The 26,842-nt window shown below is 43.3% G+C and overlaps 4 protein-coding genes across 8 annotated transcripts; 1 reads left to right on the top strand and 3 right to left on the bottom strand.

The window, feature by feature from the left end:
• Positions 1 to 507: 507 nt before the first annotated feature.
• Positions 508 to 7,133, bottom strand: LOC135941283 (E3 ubiquitin-protein ligase MARCHF6). Of its 2 annotated transcripts, none has more exons than XM_065486657.1 (10): positions 7,006 to 7,133; positions 6,446 to 6,743; positions 5,179 to 5,752; positions 4,578 to 4,823; positions 3,529 to 4,110; positions 2,920 to 3,143; positions 2,759 to 2,861; positions 1,694 to 2,265; positions 1,192 to 1,408; positions 508 to 1,130 (listed from the first exon to the last, which is right to left on the bottom strand). In XM_065486657.1, exons 2-10 carry the CDS (start codon positions 6,724 to 6,726, stop codon positions 1,014 to 1,016), a joined length of 2,916 nt encoding a protein of 971 aa, XP_065342729.1. In that variant the 5' UTR covers positions 6,727 to 6,743; positions 7,006 to 7,133; the 3' UTR covers positions 508 to 1,013. The 2 variants fall into 2 exon arrangements, with proteins under 2 accessions (XP_065342729.1, XP_065342730.1); XM_065486658.1 differs by having other exon boundaries at positions 2,759 to 2,858.
• Positions 7,134 to 7,324: 191 nt separating this feature from the next.
• Positions 7,325 to 9,895, top strand: LOC135941285 (probable serine hydrolase). Its single transcript, XM_065486660.1, has 5 exons — positions 7,325 to 7,491; positions 7,571 to 7,705; positions 7,844 to 8,193; positions 8,251 to 8,433; positions 9,039 to 9,895. Exons 1-5 carry the CDS (start codon positions 7,440 to 7,442, stop codon positions 9,231 to 9,233), a joined length of 915 nt encoding a protein of 304 aa, XP_065342732.1. The 5' UTR covers positions 7,325 to 7,439; the 3' UTR covers positions 9,234 to 9,895.
• On the bottom strand, positions 9,594 to 12,592 carry LOC135941286 (leucine-rich repeat-containing protein 51-like). 2 transcript variants are annotated; one of them, XM_065486662.1, is made up of 4 exons: positions 12,369 to 12,592; positions 11,807 to 11,913; positions 10,388 to 10,753; positions 9,594 to 10,101 (listed from the first exon to the last, which is right to left on the bottom strand). In XM_065486662.1, exons 3-4 carry the CDS (start codon positions 10,665 to 10,667, stop codon positions 9,875 to 9,877), a joined length of 507 nt encoding a protein of 168 aa, XP_065342734.1. In that variant the 5' UTR covers positions 10,668 to 10,753; positions 11,807 to 11,913; positions 12,369 to 12,592; the 3' UTR covers positions 9,594 to 9,874. The 2 variants fall into 2 exon arrangements, with proteins under 2 accessions (XP_065342734.1, XP_065342733.1); XM_065486661.1 differs by having other exon boundaries at positions 11,807 to 11,891.
• Positions 12,593 to 16,946: 4,354 nt separating this feature from the next.
• Positions 16,947 to 26,249, bottom strand: LOC135939121 (dual oxidase maturation factor 1-like). 3 transcript variants are annotated; one of them, XM_065483321.1, is made up of 7 exons: positions 26,002 to 26,249; positions 22,947 to 23,156; positions 21,969 to 22,026; positions 19,257 to 19,602; positions 18,790 to 19,001; positions 18,503 to 18,728; positions 16,947 to 17,583 (listed from the first exon to the last, which is right to left on the bottom strand). In XM_065483321.1, exons 2-7 carry the CDS (start codon positions 23,109 to 23,111, stop codon positions 17,244 to 17,246), a joined length of 1,347 nt encoding a protein of 448 aa, XP_065339393.1. In that variant the 5' UTR covers positions 23,112 to 23,156; positions 26,002 to 26,249; the 3' UTR covers positions 16,947 to 17,243. The 3 variants fall into 3 exon arrangements, with proteins under 3 accessions (XP_065339393.1, XP_065339394.1, XP_065339395.1); XM_065483322.1 differs by lacking the exon at positions 26,002 to 26,249 and adding an exon at positions 25,127 to 25,276; XM_065483323.1 differs by lacking the exon at positions 26,002 to 26,249 and adding an exon at positions 21,304 to 21,492 and having other exon boundaries at positions 22,947 to 23,026.
• Between the last annotated feature and the right edge of the window lie 593 nt (positions 26,250 to 26,842).

Here is a 26,842-nt window from a genome sequence, read left to right as displayed (position 1 = left end):
ACGGCAGGGTCAAGATTTGAACCGAAAAAGCACAACACACGAAGCTCCTGATATCATCCAAGTGAGCAACCAGTGCAGCCATGCGACCGTGCCAGTTGCATACCTTGCGTAAGTTCAGGGGCAGCCCGCCAGTGCGCAGCACTTAGCTGGGCATCGCCCGCACTTCCATTTGGTTTAGCACTTTAGCTCTTTGAACGAACTTATTTTCAAGATAAAAAATAGACTCATCAGCAGGAGCGGTTTTTGTGGTAGTGGGACCGTGTGAGATTTTTTGTTCCCCTTCCGCCAACCATGGGGCTCTTCAAGCTGGCAACGATTTCTTAATATAAGTCTGTCGCATATTATTAATATTGATGATTTCTTGAAAACATTATTATTTCTCTTTTCTGATACCTCTGGCAATATGTTCAGTGCAACTTTTGTTTGTTTTAACTAATCATTGTTTTGGCTATGTGAAATGAAAATCAGCAAATTATTATCTAGGAAAAATTAAATATAATAGTCCTCTCAATTTAGAGCGCAATTTATTTTAATAATCTTTTGAAACAACCAGCTTTTCAGCAGATATTTGAAAAATAAAAGTTTGCCACAGAATTGATGCCTTGATGCACATTGTATTGTAACACATCCATACTTTCATACAGAGACGATTCTTTCAACCATACAAACTTTCAAGGGTATTACTAATTACACTTCAAAATTGGAACAATTGAGATGTTAATGAGAAATTTTAAGCCGGTAGTAATTTTAATAGATATTTTACAATGAGAAAAAAATGACAGGTATGGTTTATAAGCGCTATCTGCTTAGCCAAGAAGGAATACAAATCTCTCTTACAAGATTGACAGATTCTTTTCTACATCTTACGTCGTTAAGAAAATCAAAAATGAATTCAACGACATAAGATTTCAGCAAGTCTTTTTATATTCAGCAGTCGCATTTTTGTTAATTACTTTGTAATAAAACAAGTATCACCACACGGATCACACACAGCCAGGGAAGTCTCCAGCATCCTAGTGTGCTGTGCTCTGAGCTTTCTGTTTCTTGCGCTGATCGTAATTAACAAGGCGTCTGCCAACGAGGTACTTGTCATTTTTAATATGCTCGTATAATCGTCGGAACTGGCGAACCTGAAAACAGTTAAAAATATTTAATTTCTATGAACTTTAATTCCATTATTTCTCAATTTACCTGGAAGGCTCCAGCACCAATGCAAAGACTAGCCAGCAGCAAAAATGGATAGATGCGGCGAGCTAGGAGAACCTTGGTGCTCGGATTTGTGACAAAGAGGGGCACAATCGACTGACTCAGGATGTATGGCACAGCCAGGGCGAGACCAAAGCCCATCAACACCGGGGCAGCCAGCTCCCGCATCACCCGCACCAGATCCAACTCCCTCAGTCCATCTCTGAAAAGTCAAGAACCCATGTGTTACGCAAACTGCAGCACATGCAAGTGTCAGTGATCCAGATCGTTTTCTACACATTTCTTTGATTGTATCATGTTTCATGGGCTTTAATTAAATCTTACACAAGCAAGGTGAAGAAGCGACTGTTTGAAAGTCGTCCAAAGCCATTTTGCCTAAATCAATTTGCCCTCTCTAGTTTGCATCCCTTTAAATATATTTTCTGCGTGTGCATTTTTTTATGTTTGCTAAATTCAATGGATGAATTATTCCAGATATGTGACGCACCTGTAGGCTCTCTCGAGTGCAGCTTTGAGCCACCAGTTAGGCCCCATGAGGGTGACGGCGCAAGCAATCTTGGTGTACAGTACTCCGAGGGCCCAGTCCTGCCAGGCGCACAGCACCGGCGTTTGGTGGAGCGGCACCCTGAGAGGAACAACGACCACGGCCTCAAGCAGGGTGCCGAAGAGCAGAGGCACGAGGCCAAGCAACACAATGGCCGCCACCACCGACTTGCTGGCGGTGGCCAGCTTGCGGCGTAGACTCTTGCCGACGGCGACGCGACCTCGTGGCGCCCATGCCGACATGAAGGCGACGAACCTGGCCGAGGCCCAGCACATGTAAGTGCCGGCGGCCGCTGTGTACAGCTCGTGCACGGCCATCGATTCACCCTGCCGGATCCAGATGAGGCTCAGCAGTCGGCGACCTATCCAAACCGGCACTGTCAGCACAACCACGCTAGCCACAACCAGCGATATGGCCAGCACTAGCAGCAGCCCAACCAGGCGCGCCACAAAGCAGCCTGGCCGGTGGTACGGCTGGTTGCCCACCATGTTGCTCTGGTCTCGATGGAGAAGGGCCTGTAAATTTGATTTATAACGTTTGAGTCAGTTTTACGGGAACTTATGAAGCTTGTGCAAAAATTGTTACTCAAGATAAAACAAATAATTCATTATAGAATAGCAGGAATCAATAGGTGCTTGATTTAGGCTGCAGCTGGATGGTAACCGCTTAATGAAAGTTAACCAAATCTATATTTCACGCCTGTTCCAGCTTTCATCAATTTTCTGATAAAACAAACTGTGATAAAAATCAAATTTAACAACTTTCTCAGCTGTGATAAAAACCATCTGACATAGTCTCAAGAGAGTAATGAAGTGAACTGAATTTTTTATTTTACCTCGTCTGTAGAACACACTTTGTGTTTGGTTGATTTATAGTTCAACTTATGTTACAAACTGTCGTTAGATAACAATGGAATATTCCAAACTATTAATAATGTAATGGAATTAATTAAATTGATCTATCACATCCAGCAAAAAGATCGTCCATATTTATTTCAAAAATATTTACCTGTTGTTGGTGTGCAGCTCCCAGGTCGAGAGGATCAACATCTTCCCACTCCATGTCGTCATTGGCATTTTCCTCCACTCCCTCGTCTTGTTCATCATCACTACTAATTATGCAGCAACCATGAGTTCCATTCTAGATAGACAATGATTGAAGTCTCTTACCCATCAAAATTCAAGTTGTTCCTGTTTTCGGCCAAGTTCTGTTCCTCCTCTTCCTCATTGTCACCTTCAAAGCTGTCTTCGCCGTTCTGGTCACGATCTTCCTCGTCACCGAGTAAATACGAGCGCAAGCCAAGCAACCACGAAACGGCGACACACCAAAGGCGGACGCTGGCTTTCAGCCAGGACCGAGTGTGCGATTGCTCAAGCAGAGCTGGCAGGACAACCTGAAACAAACAACAAACACTTTGTTTGCACAACACTTTCTACAAATTTGGGATGAAAATATTGATAGAACGTAGAGTATGTCAGCAAATCCAAGCGTTTCAAGGTTACCAATGGTAACAAATAAAAATTTAATTGATCCAGGCTCTTTTGAAATTATTTAGTTAAATTTGAGATACAAGATCTATACTTTCTAAATTTGCGACGTAAACAAGTATGAGACAGAATAAGAATGGCTATTTGTGTTTACTGTTATAGGATTACGGCCAAAAATTGCTTAATTGACAAGCATATATTTTATGCAATTAGAATTTTAGAACTTTCTAGCAAAACATTGAAACATACAAAATTTCAAAACATAAAATTTTTGAAAACAAAATGATAGACCTGTAGAAGCAGCAACTCCAGCGACAGTTCACTTCCGTGCGTGGGTGACGCCTCGTGGGCCACCGCTGCCGGCGAAACCTGGGGGTCACCAGTGAAAACGGCTGACGCCAGAGAAGACTGCCCAGCATTCTGCACGACAGGGGCCGCGGCGGTGCTCAGGGTGACGACGTAGGGCAAGAAGCCCGGAAAGAGCATCTTGAGCAGGTGCACTGGTAACCACAGCATGAGCAACACAGCGGTGCCAAAGATGACCGCCGACATGAGCAGACGCCGAACGTGAAGTGCCACGGACATGTGGATCATCTCCTGGATGGGCGAGAAGTCGGGGTCGTTGAGATTCCTGAGGAACCACAGCACACCTGGACGGAGCACCTCGCGCAGCAACAGCACGAACGAGGCGAAGTAGTACACGTAAACCATGCCGACAAGCCAGTGGATGAAGAGAGATGTGCCTGGCGCTTGACGGAAGCTCGTCTCACGGTCCTTCAGCGTCGCGTCGAACATGTTCAGCGAGCAGATGTCCAGCCACCAGCCGCACACCAGCGGCAGTACGCCCACCTCGACCACGCACAAGAGGGACACCTGAAAAATCAGGGGATCAGTCTCCATTGATGGCAACTACACGATATTTTATTCAGCATGAAATTGTATGAAGCAAAAAAAATATGAATCCATTTTATATGTTTTCCCCTCTACTTCTTTGTCAGTTTTGTAATATTTTAAGATATATCGAATTATTTTTTCCTCACACATATCAGCGAGCAAATACCTAACATGAAAGCTAAATGTATAACACATCTATTACTAATAGTAAAAAATTAAAAAATTGCAATAGATGCATATTTTAAATTGACAATAGCGAACTTAATCGAATAATTTTCCGACAGTTTTCGTTACGCAAATTTGGAGGTGTCCTTATTGTGATTAAAAATTGAGCAAGAAATATTGTTTAGCGCGTACATGGTTGTTTTAAATTAAAATAATCTTTTTTAAGTAGTTGTATTCCTGACAGCTAAATATTTTTTGCAACTATTAAAAACTAGTTTTACCTTCACAACCACGTAGCATAAGCCGAGTCCTCGACAGATCTTCCTGAGCTGGAGAACTTTGGAGATGGCATGGAGTAACACCAAAATTACGCCAATTGCGCAGTAGCCAACCAGGGTAGTTACTAGGCCGTCAAAATGCGAGGCAGCCACGTAGGGTCCAATTGTGATTCCCATGACAATGTAGTTTCCAATATGATAAGGGAAGAAGGCGAAGATGAGCACAAACAGCGTGTTCAATGAAACCACCTGTAACAAAACATTATTTGCTCTTTAAAGAGTGAGCCAACAAAGTTAATCAAAATTTGGGTAAGAAGATGTATGAGGAATGACATTTTTGTCATTCAAACCTATCATATAATTAAAATGGTGTGCAAACTTTATTCCCGCCAAATCAATTGAACTCTGAAAATGAACTTTAACCGTTTAAACCAAATTAAAATCACAGAGAGAAAAATTTCAACTCCAATCACATGTTTGAAAGCTGACTAATCATAAATTGTCGATTCTCAACACAAAAATAATAAAATTTCTTAATCAATTCAAAGATTTATAAAAACAAAAACAAAAATAATATCCCATGATTGATGGCAAGAGAACCAACCCAAAAAACGTGCTCAAGGAACACAAGCGAGCCGTCCAAGCCGAGCAACCGCTCCCATGTGAGTTCCTCGCCAGCGGCGTTCCACTCCATAGGGTTCCAGTTACCGTCGTCTCCTCCGTCCAGGTCATTTCCATCGCCTCCTGCCTCCTCCTGCTGATCTGCTTGAGCTGGGGCATTGTCCTGCACGTCTGGCTGCTGCTGGTTCACCTCGGCATCCATCTGGGCGATACCTTCGACGGGCCCAGCGCCACCTGCCAAATCGACTTCAGGCAAGCCGGGATCGGGCTCTGGAATGGGGTCTGCTGGCAGCTCTTGCTCCAGCCAGTCGGGCCCTCCACCGTGCAGGATCTGTTCTCGCAGCCACACAAGACTGAGGAAGGCGAACAGGGTGCACGTCACTACCAAGCAACCGTGCAGGATGTCCGCGGCAAGATTGTCCATGGACAGCAAGTCCAGAGGCAGGGTCAGCACCGAGTGCACTGATCCTGTGAAGAGGCAGCGGTAGATTCGGCAAGCGGTCAAAGGAACTATTCCCAGCCAGGCAAGGGCCACAATTGTGTAGTGACACCAGTGTCTACAAAACACAAGATCAAATGCTTAAAATTTAAAAGATAATAAGCAGTAATAATTACTGTTGGGATATATGCCAATGAAGACATAAGAACGCAAAGTTGTCATAATTGTCAGATGAAATTAAGTGCAGCTTTACCAGTGAGTATTATAAAACCAGCCCGTTGTATTTGTTATAGGACTGTCAAAGCAATGTGAGTTATTGATTAGTTTGGGGATCTAATAGTGGCAACCCAATGTAAGAGATGGAAAAAGGTGGTTGGCTTAAGTGACTAGAAATGCTCAAATATCTCAACAGGCTGGGAAGCGCACCAGCGACGACTCGTCACTTGCTGGTTTTCGCACCTTTCCAGGATTTAGGTCCTGGGTGGCTGTCGTTTCAATTAAAGACCTCGTTGCGGGGAGGCGAAAAGATGGCCAAATTGGGCCCAAGCTCCTCTTTATTATTGGGCTCCATGTTATCCGCTCAATGGTGTTCCCTGCACCCAGTGAGCTAATATCCCATGTGCAGAGCACAGGTTCAAAAAGCGTTTTGGACGTTGAATGCAGTCCTAATTCTCGCCTCACACTTTAAGAAGCTACATTTAATTTCTACTTAAATAAATAAACTCTTTAATATTGATTTCAATTCTGACAAGCAAACGATAACTATAATTAAATCTACAGTTATATTGCTAAGCAAATTTAGTTGTCTTACTTGACAGCAGTGGCTACACTGGACAGAAGACCCGCAGCCACGTCCCTGAAAGGCAGGCGCCGAGGCATGTCTGGAGAGTAGATTGGGGTGAAAGAGAACCTGTATCCGCAGAGCTCGCAATATTCCTTGCGGCTGTAACGCATCCACTGCACCAGGCATTCTTGGTGGATGTACTTGATGGAGCCTGTGCAGATGCAAGGGTAAAAGAGTGGTCGCTCCGTGCAGCCCTCGCACCGACACACTCGGCAGATATCTGCCTGGTGGTCGTCTTCCGACATCATGACTGCTTTCCAACAATCTGGAAATGAAATCAATGCGTAACTGTGGCGAGTAATTAAATACTTTCTCGTGGTTTAAAATTTTTTTTTGGTTTCAGAGAATGTGTTACACATAATGTTGTATGAAAGGATTGACGGATGTTTGAGAAACAATGAAAACGGATCGCACGGTTGAGTAGCCTGATGCCAGGTTTTAATAACCGACTTAGTTTAGCACAATGTGATTACTAACAAAAAAACACTTGTAATTGTGAAACGATTAGAGGAATATCCTACACTAACCTTTTTTGGAGTCAAAATTGTGTTTATTTACGATGCGATTGCTGCTCGACTCCCATGACAGTTTTCACTTCTCTTCCTACGTACATCAATCACTTTTGCCAACATTGCAGTAGCAACTGTGACTTGCGCAATCGAGAATCTTATATTATTTAGCAAAAAATTGATAATTTTTATATGCTGTTCATATTGAAGTTTTTATATTAGAAACTGCGTATGTAGGTTGAATTGTTTTGCTAATGATTCATTACAAGATGAACAACTTGACTTTACTTCTCTGACACTTTTCCACAGTCATGTTGGTGTTACTGCTGGTGGATAATATGACGATAATCAGTATGAATGAGTAAGGGTTATGGTTCTCCCATCCATGTGAATTGGAGTTGTGCTGCTGATTACTCCTGTTGCTGAATTAGACGCTTTTTTCTGATTGCACCATGCAAAGTTGGAGAGAAGTGAGCATCCCAGTGCCTTGGGGCCACATAAGCGGTACATCCTAGATTCATTTTTCTCATTACTTTCCGTTACTTTCATAAACTTCATGATTATTTCTCGATTTCTTCTGCAGGAAAGTGGTGGGGCTCTGAGGGTCGGCGACCAATTTTAGCCCTTCACGGATGGCAGGATAATGCTGGCACCTTTGACAAATTAGCTCCTCTGCTAGTCGCAAATGGATTTTCTGTATTTGCCATAGACTTTCCTGGTGTGTTTTATTTTTAAGAATTTAACTTACCATTCATCAGCGCTTTTCCCACGAAATATTATGTAATTTTGCACAGTCATCTCTAGATATACAGAAAAAACGCCTCAAAGTCAGGGCTTAAAATTTCATTTCTTTCAGGCCACGGTCGTTCATCTCATTACCCAAAGGGACAATTTTATTACCTATATTGGGATGGTATCCTGCTCGTCAGACGAATAGTTCGCCACTTTAAATGGTCAAACGTGACACTGTTAGGTCACTCTCTAGGAGGAGCAATCTCCCTCATGTACGCTGGCGCTTATCCTGATAATGTGGACAAGTTGGTGTCTATCGATATCGCTGGTCCAGTGACTAAACCTGAAAAGCGCACAGTTGCTGACACAGCCTTCATCTGTGATAAGTTTTTGGACTACGAAAATCTAAATGAGAAAAGGCTGCCAGCGTACTCAAGGGACGACGTCGTAGACCTCGTCATGGACGCTTACAAGGTTTTGTTTATATATTTTGTTGGAATGCTGGATTTTTAACTTAATATTTCACCGCAGGGCTCTCTGACCAAAGAGAGTTGTGAGATTTTGATGCAAAGAGGCACAAGAGAAGCAGAAGTTACTGGGGGCCTGCACTTTTGCAGGGATGTGAGACTTAAGATTGCTGGGCTGGCTCCATTCTCCAGGGAGCTAGTCGTTGAATTTGCCAAAGCGGTGCGATGCGAAGTGCTCAACATAAAGGTCGGTGCCCTTTCTTCAGCTTTCTGTTGCCCACATTTTTTACTGCCATTATTCTTTAAGTTTATCGTTTTTATTTTATTTATGTGTAAAAGTTTGCTGATTTGATAAACACAACTTTAATTTCATCAAAATCCAAAAGCTCAGTTACTTAAAAATTAAAAGATATACAAAATCTATATCATTGGGTATTGGGTATGTCTGGACTTCAAACAGGGTTTTAAGTTTTTTGAAATGCGTGAAATTCTATTCTATTAACTGAAAAAGTAGTATCAAATAACTAAGAAAACTGACACACACTCAATCTTTGTCCTGGAAAATTTTGAAATCATAATCACTTTTTAACTCGACGTAGATAAATTTCCAATTGCACTCATGCTTTTTCCTACTGCAAAATTCTTGAAAGGATTATATGAGTAATGTTAAGCCTAGCTAACCTCTAATCGGTGGCTGTGGCCGGATTGTTGCTTTTCTTCTTAAAATTATGTTCCAATACTGGTGAATTAAGGAGAACCTGTTTGGTTTTGCTTTTGGCTTTTTTCGGTGTGCAGTGATTTTTCTTCCTTTGCATCTTCTTGTGGTAATACTGAGCGTGCCTTGCTCTTCAGGGCAAACCTGGCATGGTGTTTGACAATGAAAACTTCTACGACGAGGTAATCGAGTCCCTGCGTTCTGGAGCCAAACGACTAGAGCGGCATGAGGTGGAGGGAACTCACCACCTGCACCTCAATGACCCCAATCAGATGGCGCCTATTGTGATTGCCTTTCTCTCAGAGTTTGATCCTCAGGATGTGCCCATCTAAACTGCGTCCAGGTTGCAAGTTCTTCTCATTGGGATCTCTTCCACAGAAATCAAAGATCCACTTCTTGGTTTTCTAGATTCGTTACTTGTGAAAGAGTTGATGTCATTCTTCCTCATTGTGAGTTACATTTTTTTTTATGTTAAGTATCATACTGGTTCTTCAATTTTTTTTCTTAAACTGACCAAAGAGTGTAGGAATATATGTATATATATATATATATTCAAGCTATGTTGTTTTCAAATTTAATTTATTGTAGCTGTACTGATTGCCAGACGCGGAGTACTTTGTTATTTTTATTAAAAACGTTGCAGCAACTAGTTACAAGTTACAACACGCTCCATTTTTATTGAAATACGAAACTGTGGTTGCTATCAAGTTTTAATTTTATTATTAGATGTGCGGATTTGAAAAGTTTTCTGTAACGAGACATTTCGCTGCAAAATGCGATTACAAATCTCCAGAGCTGGGCATCTTCCTTGCCGTGGCTCTGAAAAAAACTGCAGCTCAAAACAGTTTTTTCAAGTAACTTTCCAAACAACCCAACTGTATGTACATTTATATTCCAAAGCGCTCCCTTGCCCTGCAAGGGACGCGACAAGATGTTGAATAGTTGTGACCAAAACATGAATAAACGCGGCCGTTCAGTGCCATTCAGCGTGAAATGCTCTTTGCCTGTCTGCCAAACTCACGTTGCAAAAATCCAGGGACTTGAGGTGGGGCAAGGCCCGCAGCACGGCTGACCTGTACTTCTCAGGCAGCCGGTTGCCAAAGAGTGTCAGACCGTAGAGGTTTGGAAGGTCTCTCAGTACTGCCAGTAGGCCTTGCAAGTCAGTCAGCCGGTTTCCGTGAAGGTACAAGAGTCGGAGTCCTGTAGACACAAATGAATTATTTAGTAAAAAATAAAAGCGTAGATCACCGCTGATTTTTCATTTTAAATCTAAATATTTTCTAATTCAGATAGGAAAACTTTGCCTACTCTAGCGAAGGACAATATTTGGTAAGAATAATTAATGTTAGGCACACATTTGAAAGACATAAAAATTAATTTATGAGTTTTACAGTTATTGAAGTTTACTTGCTAAGTGTGGGACTCGATTACTTGACCCATATATTTATTATAAAACAGTGACTTTTAAAGAAAAACAGTTATGCACCTGGAAAGAATCGCAGTTCAGCAGGGTTGTCGGTCAGCATGTTACAGCTTAGGTCGAGCCAGGCAAGAGCCTCTGGGTACTCGAGGAACCTGCACGCCACCGCCGGCAGTAGGTTCAGGTTTTGGATGCGGTTGTTGCTGAGGCGCAGAGAAGCGCTCATGAGGCCGCCAAACTCCGACCTGACCACCGGCAGTGCACCCTGGCGCGGCTCCTTGCTCAGGATCTTGTCCAGGGAGCAGTGGTGGAAGGAGAGGTCGACGGGGGGACCGTAGGACATCATAGGTCTGCCACAAGGCGCTTCAGCACCTCGTGCGCAGGGAAGTAAGCCTTTAGCGAGTGCAGCACTGCCTGCTTATGTTCCAACTCCTGCGGGACATGAAAGCGTTGTAGATTTTCTTGTAAACTGTAGTACTTTTCTTAAAAAAATAAATAACAAAAAATAACCTAAGAAACCTCAAATAACTTGAGTATATTTGTAACGCGTATATTATTTTTTGGCGAAACCAAGATTGGGTCTATTTAGTCTCTGCATTCTTCTGGGCACTGCCCAAAAATGTCAATTATTTTTTCATCTTCCCTGTCATATATGCAATTAAGATTGGAACCATTGGAACATATAAATTTTTATCTCAATTTTAAAATACTGAATCAGTGTTTTCCCTTTGCAAAATTATTGTATTTCAATTTTCTGCTTTAAAATCATTTTGATGGGGTGAAGCTCATTGTGCACCGTTACAATCAGTTCTTGTGTAGCGCATCTATGCATACCCTTGTTATAATTCGGAAATTTTCACATAATTTTATATAATTTTTTTCCACTTCGCTACACACATGTCACATTGAAGAAGCCGCTGTTTAATATATTAATTATAATATGGGCACTGTCCTCTGCACTGCAAAAGGGCACAGACTGACTAGGCCTATCCGACCAAAAAATCATCAGCGTTTCCATGCAATTAATATTGTAAGCAATATATGCTTTCTTACTTTCATAACACGGTTAAATCAGCTCATATAAGTTAACAATTAAAGTAAACAATTTTCCTAAAATCAAGTACACACGTTTAGCGCTCAGTCTGTACCAAGTATTAAATTGAACAAGGAAGATTCAGTCCTTCCAGAAAATATAAATTAACTTCAAAAAGACTGCTTTACACAATACATGAAAGAAGACTTATCCTCGTATTTTCGTGCTCAGAATAAAAGCGATTTTGGAGGCACGTTTTTAACATTTTGCAGACATATGAATGGAGGTGGGCTGGGTTGATTTCACATACGTTATAATGCGATTAAATATTCACCCCGATGTAACAACTGACTCATCCCCCACGAGCACCCAACCCTTTATTATATCTCCTCTTTCGCCAAAACACGCAACACACGCGAAGTAAATTGTACGTTGAAAAAAAGAAAACTCACTGCCAAGAGTCTCTGATTCCTCTTCCTGGCCTCAGCAGCAGTGGGCAGACAGCGACGAGCACAGGGCCTCGCGTCCCTTGGCAACCTGAGTGTGGACAGAATTCAACCTATGATTTCTTTAGTTGAACGAAAAAAATAGCATAGTTATTAATTTCATTAATTAGAGTTTCTTTTATCTCTTACTCGAAAGGAAATGTTGAAATTATTTTGAAAATAAAATAAGACAAAGTATTGACAAAATTATATTCAATAGAAAACAGATAGAATTGTGAAACAATAATTGTCGATTGTAAATCACGAAAATTTCTGTACCTGATTTAATTCTGAGGATTAAGAGGGCAACAATATTTCCCAAAAATACAGAAAATGAGAAGATTCATACAAATAAGCTTACGCAGGTGAAAAGTTATTTAATCTGAATTTTAACTCCACCCTCCTTAAAGCTTAAAATTGAAAAGGAAAATACTTTTAAAAGAGAAGTGACCAAGCGAGCCCGATTTTGCGTCCCATCCACACGCCTAAAACGGAAAGAGTGCGAAAATTTTCTAGAGGCGAGCATCACCTGTCCTGGTGCGCAGGCATCAAGACCGCGGGGCTGAATGGCCGGTGGCGGAGGCACCCTCGCGCGGTGCCAGCCACCCCTTGTCACGCGAGCAGCACGCATGACTCGCTGAGTTGCTGGCTATGCCTCGCGTGTCCTTGGCGCACAAACTGCACAGGCTGCATGCGTGTTTGTGTGGTAAACAGCAATAATCATTATCGCTCTTTTCTTCGGCTCTCTCTCTCTCTCTCTCTCTCTCTCTCTCTCGCCTCCAGTTCCACAGCTCCACAGCGTGCGCGTGTGTGCTTTTCCTGATAAACACATGCACACACTTAAGCACATTCTCTCGCCAACTTGGCTCTCGTCATATAGCGGAGAGGAAAAAACTACAATTCGCCTTGCCACTGACCACCCCACGCATATAGCCGCCGAGGCCAAGGACGCCTGTTTACACGTTTAGGGTGGAATTTATTAGTTTTTTATTTACGACGTAGCGCGCGACACGTTTACCACTCTCTTCCGGCCAATTTCGCGAGTGGGTCAGCATACTAGAAAACTCGTTCTTGTCATGCAGGCAAAATTTTCCGTCTCGCTTGTTAAAATGAGTCTTATCGGATGAAATTTTGGATCAACAATCTGTCAGTTGCTGCAACCACGTGAATTGTGAATCAAGGAATTAGGGAAATAAAAGCAATACTAACTAGACTTGGTATAAAGTGGGAAATTAACTGGAATCTTCGACAGACTCATAGTAGATTTCTTCTTCGCTACAGTGAAACAATACACCACGTCATGCTATTGGAACTCAAACGATACCATGACTGTACCGCACTTGAATAACTGCGTGTGTATTTAACGATGATTTTAGTGGAAATTGGCTAAGCGGCATTACAATTTATTCTGACTCGCCCAACATTCCCCTTCCAACAGCGGAAATAAATCAGTTCCGACAAAAGAACCAAACACCTCCAAATTAGTCGCTTTCAACGTGGAACCAAACGCAATTTGCAGACACATATTACCTAGAGGCAATCTGATTTTTGTCCCAGCTTCCTTTTTTGCGTAATTTTTTAAATTTCGTTTTCTATAAAAAAGTTAAAAAGTGGATTGAACTCATAAAACGGATGAGGTTTGATCCAAATTCACACAAAAATCAGTCTGTTTGGTACAACTCGTCGTCTTGGATGCAATTCCGTTCCTTGGCCTCTCCACCACCTGCATACTCGGTGTCAGCAGCAGGCTTAATTTTTATTGTTTTAAGCGCCCAAAGGAAGGGGTTCGTTAGTCTGTTCTTCTCTGATAAGAAAATGCCGTGAGCTGATAAAACGAAGGGAGCGAGATGTATTCTCAGCATATTCAGTCTGACGTCGCTCGACTCCTCTTCTGCATGCTTCATCGGCGGGCTTGCTGGCCTCCTCGGGCAGGGCGTACACACCTGAACAACTTTCCTAAGAGGGTTTGTTCGTTCGGCTCGAGTTAGCCAGCTGGCCCTTTCACAATTTTCCCAAATTCCAAAGGGGGTGAGTAGTTTGATAGATCGAAATTCAGGAATTAACTACTTTTTAATTTGCTGTAGAATTTTTACTCACCATTTTGATATCTGGAATATCTTAGAGTAATCGCCTCAATTTACGATGAATATTAGCTATGAACGAGTTGATTAGGTAGGTAAGAGGAAACCGAAAATTGCCTTCGTAGAGAAACGTGAGCTCTGCGAAATAACCGCCCTTGACGTCTTTCCTCCAATTTCGCATCCACTTTGATCGGCGCGCTCGGGTTTCGCACTTGAATTACGCCTTATCTGCCTATCATTTACATTCAAATACATATACAACGCGAGACTGATCGGCAGGCTAAGGCACCCTTTTCCGCTTCGAGCTGATAACCTTCCTTGTTCGTTATATACCTTTTCTCTCTAATCGCGTAGCCTCACCCGCAACGAGTGCATGCAACTTTGAAAATCTCGCGTTTAGATAAACTAAGCGTTGCATTGAGCAATTAGACTGCTGTCGTAATTAATTGTGTGAGAGAGAGATTAACGGCAACTGAATGAAGACGCGACACGGCTCGATTCTTGCAACACACGCCTTCTCGTGTATCGGACCGCGCCGGGAACATTGCTCGCTGCAATTATACATTTATTATGTAAAAAGACTCGCTAGCAGGTGCAGCATTGTTGCGACTCACAAGGGGGATAATGAGCTGCGACTCCATTGAGAGATTTACAGCGCCGGAGCTAATTATTCTCCATTCTATGCTGATGAAACTTTTCTCTTGTAACAGAAACAGGCGCATCGAATCGACCTTTGATTTCACGATATTGTTCTTTTACAATTCTATTAGACTTTTTACTAACTTTTTCTAATGACATTTATATAAAATAAAATTGAGATATTCACCTTGCCCTAAATTAACCAGAATAATTCGCAACCAGAATTCCTTTATCGATTTCAGTGGACACTTCGCGGTAGTTATTATATAGTGATTTTCATAAATTTCCTTTGGCACCACCTGTGTGTGACAAATGATGGAGCGGCTGGTGGTGCCTTTCGCCCCTGCAGCCGAGGCTATGAACCTTGAGTGTCGTGCACTCTCGTGGATGTTATCGGGGGCCGTGTGTTATTATTAATCACTTCCATCTCTCATTTTCGCCTTGCCGCCGGCGTACGCCTTGCCCACTCTTTGAGCACACACGCGCGTGCTACAGCCGGATTCAATTAGAATGAAATGCCAGTCAAAAGACCCCCGCCTATCACGTATCGACTTTTGACACGCGGAAAGACGGTGTGGTGACGAAACTTTCATTCCGATAAGTTTATCCTTGAGTTTGTATGTTTATAACTCGAAGCTGCCGTTTCCTGCTGAGTAATGAGGCGTAAAATTAATTTGCGAGTCGCATTAATTTTCAAGTGCCACCTTTTCTTGCCTTGAACTGAGTGAGACAAAGACGTAATTTTCTGTCAATGTGTAAACTAATTATAAATTTTGCCGAAGGCTAGGAAAAATCATCCAGAATAAAAACCAAATGCTTTTGGGCTATTTTTCTCTGTCTGTGCACTTCAAAATACAGTTTTTTAGAGTTAAAAGGTTAAGTATTTGTTTCGCTCTCCTAACAGCTGGTAGAGACTTGAAAAATATCGACTTCGAGACTGTTAAAAAAGACTGCCGATTTCCACTTCTACTTTTTAGGTAACTTTTCAGGTTTTGCAATTTGCAGAATACAATGGAGTTTTGAATCAGCCCATTGAAACTTCGCTTCCGACAAGAGCGGAGTAAGCCAGGCGTGTTAACAAAAGCCTTTTCCTCGAGAATACATTGCCATTGTTATATCAGAGACAAATCTGTGATGCCATAAATCGGTGTCCGTATTGTATGCTGCACGATACTGGGCATGTCCTCCTGTCCTCCGGTTGTAAATAATTTTTTCCGCTGTCGCCGTTCACGCCACCACCGCTGCTCTTTCCGTGAAGGGCTGCTTAATTAGAGTCGCCGTGGGTATGAATCGTTTGTGTGCCAACTAAGCAAGGGTATAGCGAGAGTACGTTTGATGCAATTACGGTTCCTAAGCCCCACGGCCGGCGGCGCGGTGGTGGTGCCACAATTAAGAGCCAAGGGTATTATGCACGCTGATAAGACGCGGTGGGGCTGATTTATTACCGGGCTATTTACATATTTGCCGTGCACACACGCAACATGCTGTAATTCAACTCGTGTACAATACACCGCAGCAGGCGAGAGAGAGAGAAAAGCGGCTGTATAATAAAACACGCGGCGAGTGCTGATAAGATGCTGCACTCTTTTCCTCTTCTTCTCCGTCGCCGTCTGGCCTTTTGTTTTGTCACACGTGCGGCCGCATTTTTAATTAAGGAGGCACGCATCTCATTAACACGCTCATTCTGAAAGAGAGCTATCACATTGCCGAGAGAGCGTGCCCTTGTCTATTGAATTTTCCCCAGGGGTAGGCTTAGGCCGCTTTGGTCGCAGGCAGGGGTGCAGGATTTAGTCCGCCATAATCGATTCGGCCTTGCACAATTAAAGTGGACCTCTCACAATTAAGAAACGTGAGAGTGCCACTCAAGCGTGAGCTTTGTAACACAATCAGGGCCAGAACAGCACGGAGAAAGAAATCCGCTGGCTATAAAGCTACCATTTTTGTTTCAATATTTTCTTGATTCATTGCAATTGTTCCTCATGCACTTTCAAATGCAGGGAGTTGAAGAAATGAGTAGATAGTTAAGGAATTTAGTTTTCAGCATAAACCTTGTTATTGTTTTCTAATTTATATCACATGCCAAGCATTTCTTACCTTTTGGAAATCTATTGTACGGCACTCATATTTTTTGCTAGTAATCAATATAACGTTTTAAATCAAATTGAAATTAATTTATACAGTAAGTGTATTTATCTCAAACTAGAAGCTATTTTGATAAGTGACTATACTAGTGCAAAATAATCCTTTAGATGCGTGAGCGCGTGCATAATACATACGTATTCAACCTGATGGACTCATACATCTCCCTAAAATACATTATCATATTGCCAGCAATTTTTATTGCGTCCTAAGAATAGGTGGATAGTTAGAAATAAATTACCAGAGGATTATGTATTCGCTCGAATCGTCAATATTTATTGTCGCCATACAAGCAACTGCGAGCTATACAAATGTACAGTTGTTAAAAATCACTCTCATCACAATCTCCCACGTTAAACGACATCACTCGCCAAATTCGTACATAATTATTCCACAAAATACATTAATATACATATACAACTCACTCGTTTGGCATTTACATGACTAAAGCGAATAGAGCGCCGAATGACGGCTCGAGTCGATCACAAAAAATTCACAAATCAGTGACGCGATTAATAAATAAGAGGAGGAATGGGTAGGTCGGGTCAGTGCTGCGACGTGGCCCTGGCAGGCGGCGGCCGCGTCGAGTACGAGCCCGACCTAAGCAGCACGGCCAGGCCGAGCGAGGAGGCCGTCGAGCTGGCCATGCTGTCCTGGCTGTCCTGTCGTTTGAAGGCCGGCAGACGGCAGTCCTCGAGCCGTTGCCGGGCCACGTCGGCCGCCGTCAGTTTGCCAGGGTAGACGCGCGTCAGGCCGCGGTGCTGCGGCGGTGGCATCGCCTCGTGGTGCCGCATCAGGTGCGGGTAGTTCCACGGAGACTTGGGCGCGTTCATCTCGAAGCCGCCGTTGCGGATGCCTTCCAGCTTCTGCTTGCTGCTCAGTCTCCTGCGGGCAATCAAGTTTTTTTAAAGAAATTTATTTATTTTGAGAAATTGATTAAATGACTTTAACCTAGTTAGTATGTGTGTTTAAATTTTATTTGAAAAGAAATTTGTGTTGGTCCTTCGAAATAAATAATGAATTGGTAGTTGAAATACAAGTATGCCTCCGGTATATGGGACAGCAAATTATAATCAGTGACATATTTTTGGAATCTTGTTTAACGCTTTCAGTTATAATGTGGGAATTTATTCTAGAATAATGAAATTCTTAACGTCAGTTTCGAAACAAAATTCTTAAGCTGGCGAACAGAAAACGTCATTCTTCAATTTTCTTTTAGAGATTTTCATCAGAAAAAGCAGCATTCAACTGGTTCACGACACGAGTTCAACACACAATGATATATGGTCGCACCGACCTTGTCAGGACAAACAGGCACTTGATTTTCTAACGGGCCGCACAATTCCAGCGGGTGGGTTAAACGCGTGTTATCGCCCAGCCGCAAAAGGACGATAACCGCGTGCAAATTACAACAATCGCCGAGCGACAAATATAAGTTTCCCGTGTTCGACGATCGATATGTGTGTAATTCGACAAGCGCGTGGTCGGGCGCCGTTAAATCGCTCTTTTGATGCGTCGGGACAAAACAGAGAAACTTTCCGTGCTGAATGGGCAAACTTTCGTTAATCTTTTGATGGCAGCGCTAATGCCATTTTCGTGCCCGCGAAGTAAATTGCCATGAAACTTTTGGACTCTTCTATAGAAGATAAAAGTTCAATCATAAAATTCTTGAGCTGGCAGGACTGTAAACACCGCTCGTGGCAGTTTGCGAAAGTGCAAACATTGTATGCCGGAACGGTGCAACTGACCTGCTTACTTTAAAAGTTTAGACGAACGGGAAGTGAACAAAGTTTTAATTACGTACCTGAGGATCCTGGTGCTCCAGGGTGAACGGGGCTCTTCGAGCGAGCCAGACTTGTTGCTCGACATGGAGCCGCTTTTCTTCTTGCGTCCTCTGTACCTACTGTCCTCGATGATGACGTGCCTGTCGTACGGCGTGTCGTAGTCGACCTCGAGGATAGTGGAGAAATGGTGCGGGAACACGAGATCCAAGCAGGCGATGGCCAGACCAATCGCCGAACATACTCCTCCTGTAACACAGTTGGGCATCAAATGAGGACGCCAGCGTTCGCGTCGGACAGTTTGAGTCACCTGCTATAAGATTGAGCCAGAAGCACCATCCCAGTTCAAACTTGAGGATGCCGACCTCAAACCGCACCTGCAGCGGCGCCTCAGGCAGCAGCCATAGGTACGTCAGATCAGCGCCAAGCACTAGCAGTCCTGTCATTACCATCGTGTACGCGCCGTACCGAGGCACCACCATCAGGAGGATGTTCATCAACAGCCATGACGTGAAGGCGGCCCTGAAAATTGAAAAAATATCATGTCTGGAAATGAAGGAAATTTCTTTGTTATGTATACAAATTTTTGTTTTTATTGTGAATTTTACATTTTATATTTTTGAACAGACAAAAACCCTTTCTTTTTTGTAATGATAATTTAACGATCAAATGATTTCCAAAATTCGAGTTTCATAAAAAATCTAAAATTTGTGATTTATTTACCTATTTTCCAAATTCCTCACTGAATATGATCATAAAAATAAATGCTAAACTAACCACAACATCGCACATGTGTAGTAGCCCGCTGCACGGTAGTTTCTTCCCCAGGCGAAGCCCTCCTGGTCGAGCTGCAGGACTTCGGCGACGGTGAGCATGGGGAAAGGAAGGCCTCTGTAGAGGGCGGCGCGGTAGCGTTCCTGCAGTTCGTTGGGAGCCGACCAGGACAGGCGTTCGTTAAAGTTAACATCGGAACCATTGATTGGCGGCGCCGTCAGGGTCACGTTGATGTGGTTCAGTCCGATGTAGGCGCCCAGCGAGCCTGAGATCTTTTCGCGTGAGAACGCCTGGTATGCGCTGATGATAGGGGAGCACGCCACGTGCCATCCTGAACCGCACTGGGTTGCTGCAATATTTGAAAATCAGTGGCATGTTCATGACACAAATGCGCAACTGACAAAAAGAGTTACTCTGAAATTTTACATTTAGAAATTGGTCAAGGAGTGGGAAAAAATTTTAAGTGTTCACACTGCTGCCTATAATTTCCTAAAATATAACAGTAAGCTAGCACAAAGCCGTGAATATTTCACATCTAAAAATTGTATGTTGTAAATACCCAAAAATATTCCAGTCTTGTTTATTATTCACAGAAACACAATATTGAAAGGTTGACTTTTGTGAATGAAACCCAAAGTTGCGATAGTTTCATTTTATAGAAATTGAAAACGAGTTATGAACTGGTCGTCGGCTCAGTGAATTTCTACTCTTATTTAATTTTGTTTGAAAGAACTTCCTCCGGCCTAAAAGCTACATTTAATTTTATGCAGTAGAAAGAACGAGATCACTCTGAAGCTTGAATAATTCATTGCTTCGCACATTTGGTAATGTGTATTGTCAGTTGTTTCCCTTAATTGAACTATACAGTTGGTACTGTAGCACACGTAGAAATTAGCCAGAAAGGAAAAGTATAAATGGTTAACGCCACGGCATTTAAAATTACTCCAATTAATATAATGTGCAGCTGGTGAATAAAAATCAACCAGTTACATTAGGGACCAATAAATAAGGCAATAAACGTTCCATCTTAACGATGCATTGTTTCGGCGTTAGGAAATTGACTCTGGAGTGAGCGCGCGCTCGAGCAGCGATTTTGAACAGCAGTCGAGTTTTCCAACGAGTAGATCATTGAAACCACAAAAATATTTCCTCATCGGCGCCTGCAATAAGCTCTCATAGCTGCGAACCATAATTCGATTTCACGGTCATTAATCGGAATTTGAATGCTGTCGAGCCGATACCGTCGAGTGTGCAGTGAAAGTGAAAAAGAAACGATCTCTGTCATGAATTTGTGTATTAAATTTCATTTTCATCGGCCGAACGAATATGGCGTCGGCGTGGACCGAAAAATTGAGCAAAGTCAAATAAAGAAAGAGCAGGAATTGCATCAGTGTGCGAGGGGGGAACAGAAGGTCAGAAGTAATTTTCCTCAACTCAATGTCAGTGAACCATTCACTTTTATAACAAACACGCCACTCACTTCTCTGTACAAAAACGGCTGAACACCGATCGCGACTCTGTGTGTGTGCATTCCACTGCAAACGATGGCGCGGAAATTATTCCTTACGTCGAGTATAGGAAAAGCGGTGCGTGCGTCTACGGACCACTTTTTGCGCCCACGCCAAATGACACGCTAATTGCTCGCGCTCGACGTCTCCATTTGCTCAAACAGTTTTCAAGTACACATCTCCCTTAAAGCGAAAAAACAAATCGATGTCAGGTTTTGCAAATGAACTGCCGGTTGAAATACCCATAAATCAAAATTCAATGCCATTAATAGCGTTTGCGGTTTTTTGTTCACTTACAGGTTGACTTCTGATTGAAATGCTGTTTTTATTTATGCAGCTTTTGAAGGCAGGCAAATTAATTAACCTTGTTAAGTTCGATTATTTCCCTCTTGGCCTCTACGAATAAACAGCTTTTCAGTTCCCTTAACGCAGTCCGCAAGCAATTAATCCAGATAGTATGATTCAGTGAAATTAAACTATTTGCCGGCGTCGATATATAATACTTAAAGCCACGCAGCGTCTGGTGTCATAAATTACGCTACTTTTCCCCGTAAGCACGGCTGCCATCGCCTTTCCAATTGGCTGCTTTTCAAAAAAGCCAGGGAATCGTCTGCTCTCATGAGCGCGAAGGATGGATTTCCCGTGTCGAGCAAGCAGGCAGGCAGGCAAGCAGGCCAATTAATAACGCGAACATCCGAACAAGCGACGCTGGCTGCCTCCGCCGCTGGTAGCTGTGAGAAAATGAAAGTGAGAAGAGCCATCCTTGCTGCCTGCCTCAGCCAAAAGTAGGTCATTGTCACACCAGACGGAGCAAAATGCTCCTTTGACAGCCTCGCCGCATCTCAATTTCCGTTTGGGCACGCACACCGAATCGATTAAACTACGTCAGGCGAAACGACCAGTGCGGGAAAGTCAAAAAGGACATTGGAATCTTGCCATGACTTTCAATGATTTCTATTTCATTCATTTACTTTAGCCGCTTGAATGGTTTGAATAAGTTAGACAGAAACCGGTTTGGATTTGACTTCAAAAAATTAAATATATAAGCTAGATTTAAAATCATGGATGGAATACAATGTTTAAAAAAATCTGAAAAGACAAGCTACACGTTATTTTTAAGCTGCCATTGAATAAAACCATATGGACGTATGATTCAAGAACGCGTGTGTGGTGTAGGAGAATTTTTTATAAAAATAAATGAGCTCACCGAGAATGGAGGATCCGACGAAGAGGCTGAGCGTGACGCTCATGAAGGTTGAGACGCGCTGTAACAAAGAGAACGCATTTAAGTATTCAAAGAAGTCGCTCTTTTTTTGCGATGCAATCGTGGCACTGAGGGAGGCGTTGGGGACGTTGACTCTCGCATCGGCAACAGGACCTGCAACAGGAACTAGGAGGGCGGCAAGGTCGCGATGTTCAACGGCAAAAAAGTCGCACTAATTGGTCCCGGACTATTGACTGCCTCTGTCTCCACCTGAACTTGCCGCGTCAAAAGAAAGGGCGATCGTACGCTTCGACTGCCACCAAGAACGCTGTCCACGCGCTTCCTAGATCGCGCTGTCGGAAGCGCCTTTTTCCTTTTATGAGCGTTATGAATTAAATTTGGATTCGCCCACTGCACTTCCGTCATTGTGGAATTTCAAATGCCGCACAGATTGGAATTTCTTAATCTAAGCGTAATTATACTCACGCATTTGTCTGCGGTCTGACGTCAACTTTTTACTTCATTTAGTCGTTATTGCTCTTAAAAAATGCAAACCGTCGATTGGTAACTACAGATAAATGTTGTTTCCATTTTAGGAGCGGAAAACATTAATTTTAGGCGTGGAGGGATTCAAAACAATTAAGTGGATCTTATCTGTTTCATTACAGGGAAATAATTATGCAATATTCTTGCACGCGTGTTTCGCAGGTTGCCTACTCGCTATCTTTCATCCCCATAATTTGAATAATATGCTTTGTTTTAAGAAGCAATTTTAGTTTTGGTATGCAGTTTGCCTGAACAATAAGCAGCGTTTTTCATCATGAAACGACAAGTGTGAAATCCTCATTGAAATAATTGCTCGGAATTTAATTATCCAATTAAAATATATAGATTGAGATATTATGATAAAGTACTCACAAACAAATAACAAGAATCATTTGACGTGCAATTAGCCAGTTGTGTGCATTCCACGAGACTCACCTCTTTTCGAACGCCCGGGTATATGATGAGGAACGCAATAAAGAGGGTGCCAAAGACGACGAACACGGTGATGAGGTCGGTGTCGCCCGTGACCGCCGTCCGGTTTGAATGGCTGTATAGGGTTGGCCCGCCATCAGTGCGGAACGCGTCGAACCACCCCTTCATGGCACTTTTTTCCCTCCAGTCACTTTCCTGGGGTGCAGGTTATATCTGTAATGAAAATACAATTAACATTGATGAAAAACCTCAATGATCATCATTCAAGAAAGAGGTTGACATCATGCAAGTAAACGGAAATCTCGTAGATGCCGTCAGGTGCACATTCGCTTTTTCGAGGGCAATTACCAGGAGAACACGGATCTCTCTTCTCCCTCGGGCGTTCTCACACATTGTTTGTCTGTTCACCAACAATCGCTGGCATGCAGATGAACCAGCGAGATATTATTTCTCGAGTCGTGGGCTCACGCGCGTATGTTATACTTGATCCGCGTTGGCGTTCGTTTTTTTCTATCCACATTATGACACGCGGATGTTTTATTTCTGGGCATTCCGTATCAAGTGGTCTTGCATTTTAATAAATTCACGGCTGCCCACCGGACGATTCGGTTTTTTTGCTCTTGGCGCGACACAGCCAGGTTTTCCTCCTCGTGAATCACGGATTTGCTTGTTCACGCGTTGCATAAAGCATTCGAAGCGGCGGCCGTCGAGAGATCATTACCATTGACCTCCACAGATGAAATTTCCATCACAGGTGGTTGACTGAATAGTGCTGTGGAGTCATGCTTTTCCCCGCGAGAGCCGTAACGTTCAAGAGCAAAAAGCGGCAAAATGATGCGTGTAATAGTACTAAGACACGATTATGCGCACGCTGCGGCACGAGGGAGATGAGTGGTGGCGTCGGCGGACGGATAATGCACGGCATTTTGCCGCAAGTTGCACTTTCCACGGCAATTTAATTTTGCATGGCTGCTAATTTGCATGAAATTGCCGGTGACACAAACGCGGTTGCAATTTCATTCGCAACGCTATGTCATGACACCGAAGGAGATTTTCCTAATCTCGGCTTCTCCGTATTGTGAAGGTGGCTATATTTTTACTCAAAGCACCAGCGTGACATTGAGAGTTGGTTTATTCGAGTTTGTTAAGGAGGTCGGCGTTCGCTGAAAATAAACTGGCCTGGTGAAACACAACCAGAAACAAAATTTAGGCGCAATAATCAATAAGCTCGTTGCCTCAGAGGGCTTGGCAAGTGCGTTTTTTCAAACTGATGATAAATGAAGTTCCTTTTTAGAGCGCGCAAACCGGATCAAAGTCAAGTTTTCGGTTCATTCCAGCAGTACGTTAAAAAGTTCGGAAAGTAAAAAGAAAAATATGGCTGCTGAGCTGGCAAAATCTAAATTCGCAAACTCAAAAAATAAAATCATTAATTAAACTACAAAAATGATAATTATCCAGAAAATTTTAACTAATATATCCAAGTTAATCAAAGTTTAATATAAGTAAAATCACAAGGGTCCAATTTTGTCATTTACTTTTCGGAATTTGGAACGGCGAGTAACCAAATCGTTATGTACCGTCAAACCGAACCAGATTTTTCGCTCTCATTTCCAATGAGACGTCTGCGAGTTGAAAAGCTCGTGCCAGAGCAGAAAGAGGCAATGCGTTGGGCACAAACGCGGACTTTCTTGTGCACGCTTGAGTGAGTAAAATAAAATACGTGAACTTTTATTTTGAATCACTCTGACAATACATTCACTCGGCGGCGCGCGGCACTTCTATTGCTATCTCTGTGATACCTTGTTGCTACGATAAAATCGAGTTTCTCGGGCGCATTCCGTGCCTCTCGCTAATCGAGCGGCTCTCGTGAAATATGCGAGTCGATCGAAATGAAAATTTTCAGTTTCACTCTCTCACTCACTCGCAGGTGATGCCATAAACACTCAAACTGCACTAATGAGCAGGCAAAGCCTTTCTTTCAATTCGAATCGGTACGCTAATGAGCCGGTGCGTTTCCGAGAACAGAGCCGAATACCAAATAGCGATTGGAAAAGTGCAATTCGAGGAAATTCGTCACACGCGTGCACGACCGCGGGTCGTAAAATAGAAAACACGAGAAAAAATGAAAACCTGCACGTTGGCGTAAGTAGAGAAGCAGCAAAAGTTAGCCCTCTGTGTCTCACCTGAGCGGAGTGATGCGGTCGCCGTGTATTGCCTGCATGCAGGGCACTGTGAAACTGAGAGGCGGCCTCGTTCACCTGGCACTCGGGCCTTGTAGGTCGCGACCTTGCGGCCAGGGTCGCGGAAATCACGCGGCTAACCTGACCCCAGGTGGACCGGGTAAGTCGCTTCTCGCGTTTGGGGGCGGCCGCCTGGGGAAAAGGAAGTGAACCAATTGGCGCGGAAGGGTTTGAGAAAGGGAATCGACAAAAGAATAAGTTTGGCCATTCATCAGTCTCGGCCACTGAGGTCACGTCTCCGCCAGCCGGGAATTCGACTTTGTGTCTCGCAGCCTCCAAAGTAATTGGACACTTTTTGGCACGCTCAACCATTTCCATGCCGGTTACGCGACGCGGCCCAGACGCGCATAACAACAATCGCTGCTTAGAATAACGCGGTTACCAAACTTTTATCGCGTGGACTTGTGTGAAACTGCGCAGGAAATTTCGCACAGTGCCAATCATGCAGTTCCAAACCTTCTCAGCGTAAATGAAAATCAATGCATCTGTAGACACTTTAGAATTGAGTCATTTCTTGCAGATTTCTATTCTTCACTTTCAAACTATGACTGATCGGTAAAGGGGAAATCGTATTTCTTACTAAAGTGTCCCCTGAATTCTTCCAAATCGTTTGCACAATTAGCCCGATGCGACGGACGCTCAGCCGGAGAGCATTATTAGGTTTCACGGTTGTGCAACTTTCTCATTGTTTTGTTAAGTGCATCCAACGTGAGCGCAGGCAGACGCACTCTGCTGCACAAATCGCGGGTAATTCCAGCCCACGGGCCGCCTGAGAGGGCAACCAAGAGTGTGGCGCGAAAAGCGCGCAAGGGGCCTACCTGGTTCAGTGCGGGCCCAGCGGGCGGGGCCCAGCGCGGCCCAGGCCCATCCGAATCGAGGCGACGGCTTGAAGAGCTGCTCGGAAAGCTGGTCTTCCTTCGAAGGCACTTGCGAGTGAGACTGCTAGCTAGATGGAAGATTTCACCAGAGGCGGAGCTCTCACGGCTCAGTGAAAGCGGCCAGCAACAGCTCCGACACTCTGCCAGCCAGCGAGCTAGCTAGTTGGGCTGACGCCGCGCCGCGCGGGGGCCCGCAATGCACGTATGCACATTCTGCAGGTGTAAGCAAAACACACACACACACACTCAAAAATAGTGTGTGTATGTGCACTCGCGGCAACAGCTTAATTGAGATTCGTGCGCGAGAGACCTCTTTTGTCTTCGCCAGTTTTTCAGCGAAATGGATTCTTTAACCTTTGCTGCCCCAGGAGTAGGGAATCCCATTACTGACTGAAACACATTCGATTCGCTTTCCTGGTATCTAAAATGCCAAAAGGGTGTACCCGAGAATCGTGACGAAAAATAGGTTTCGAGAAATTGAATAAACCTTATTGTACGGAGGATCCAATGTAATAAAAATCTGATGTACCAAAGTATGTTGAAACTACTAGAAACTTTTTTCCCGATTTCTGAGAAACTCCTTTTAATTCAAAGAGCCAATTTATTAGAAAACTGAATGGCAATTAAGCCTTGATGGCATAACCAGGAAAGACTGCTCCACAATTACATCATTATTAAAAAATTTACTTGACCAAAAAACACTCTTACTCCCGCATATTAATTCCGAAAGCAGTTTCTCTGGTTTTTCATTTTGAAATGCGTATGTAGGCAAAGGACGTTT

The sequence above is a fragment of the Cloeon dipterum genome, chromosome 3 (assembly GCF_949628265.1).
Source record: "Cloeon dipterum chromosome 3, ieCloDipt1.1, whole genome shotgun sequence".
Taxonomy (NCBI): Eukaryota; Metazoa; Arthropoda; class Insecta; order Ephemeroptera; family Baetidae; genus Cloeon; species Cloeon dipterum.
The sequence above is the reverse complement of the archived record's forward strand: the minus strand, read 5'-3'. Positions and strand labels throughout refer to the sequence as shown.

Coding starts and splice junctions, on each gene's coding strand:
- LOC135939121 (XM_065483321.1), bottom strand. CDS start 23,111: ATGAAGGGGTGGTTCGACGCGTTCCGCACTGATGGCGGGCCAACCCTA. Junction 22,027..22,946: donor ACCCGGGCGTTCGAAAAGAG/GTGAGTCTCGTG, acceptor TCTTTGTTACAG/CGCGTCTCAACCTTCATGAG. Junction 19,002..19,256: donor TACACATGTGCGATGTTGTG/GTTAGTTTAGCA, acceptor TTCAATTTTCAG/GGCCGCCTTCACGTCATGGC.
- LOC135941285 (XM_065486660.1), top strand. CDS start 7,440: ATGCAAAGTTGGAGAGAAGTGAGCATCCCAGTGCCTTGGGGCCACATA. Junction 8,194..8,250: donor TCGTCATGGACGCTTACAAG/GTTTTGTTTATA, acceptor ATTTCACCGCAG/GGCTCTCTGACCAAAGAGAG. Junction 8,434..9,038: donor GCGAAGTGCTCAACATAAAG/GTCGGTGCCCTT, acceptor CTTGCTCTTCAG/GGCAAACCTGGCATGGTGTT.
- LOC135941286 (XM_065486662.1), bottom strand. CDS start 10,667: ATGATGTCCTACGGTCCCCCCGTCGACCTCTCCTTCCACCACTGCTCC. Junction 10,102..10,387: donor TGAACTGCGATTCTTTCCAG/GTGCATAACTGT, acceptor TTGTGTCTACAG/GACTCCGACTCTTGTACCTT.
- LOC135941283 (XM_065486657.1), bottom strand. CDS start 6,726: ATGATGTCGGAAGACGACCACCAGGCAGATATCTGCCGAGTGTGTCGG. Junction 5,753..6,445: donor AGTGTAGCCACTGCTGTCAA/GTAAGACAACTA, acceptor TGTGTTTTGTAG/ACACTGGTGTCACTACACAA. Junction 2,862..2,919: donor AACAACTTGAATTTTGATGG/GTAAGAGACTTC, acceptor CTGCATAATTAG/TAGTGATGATGAACAAGACG.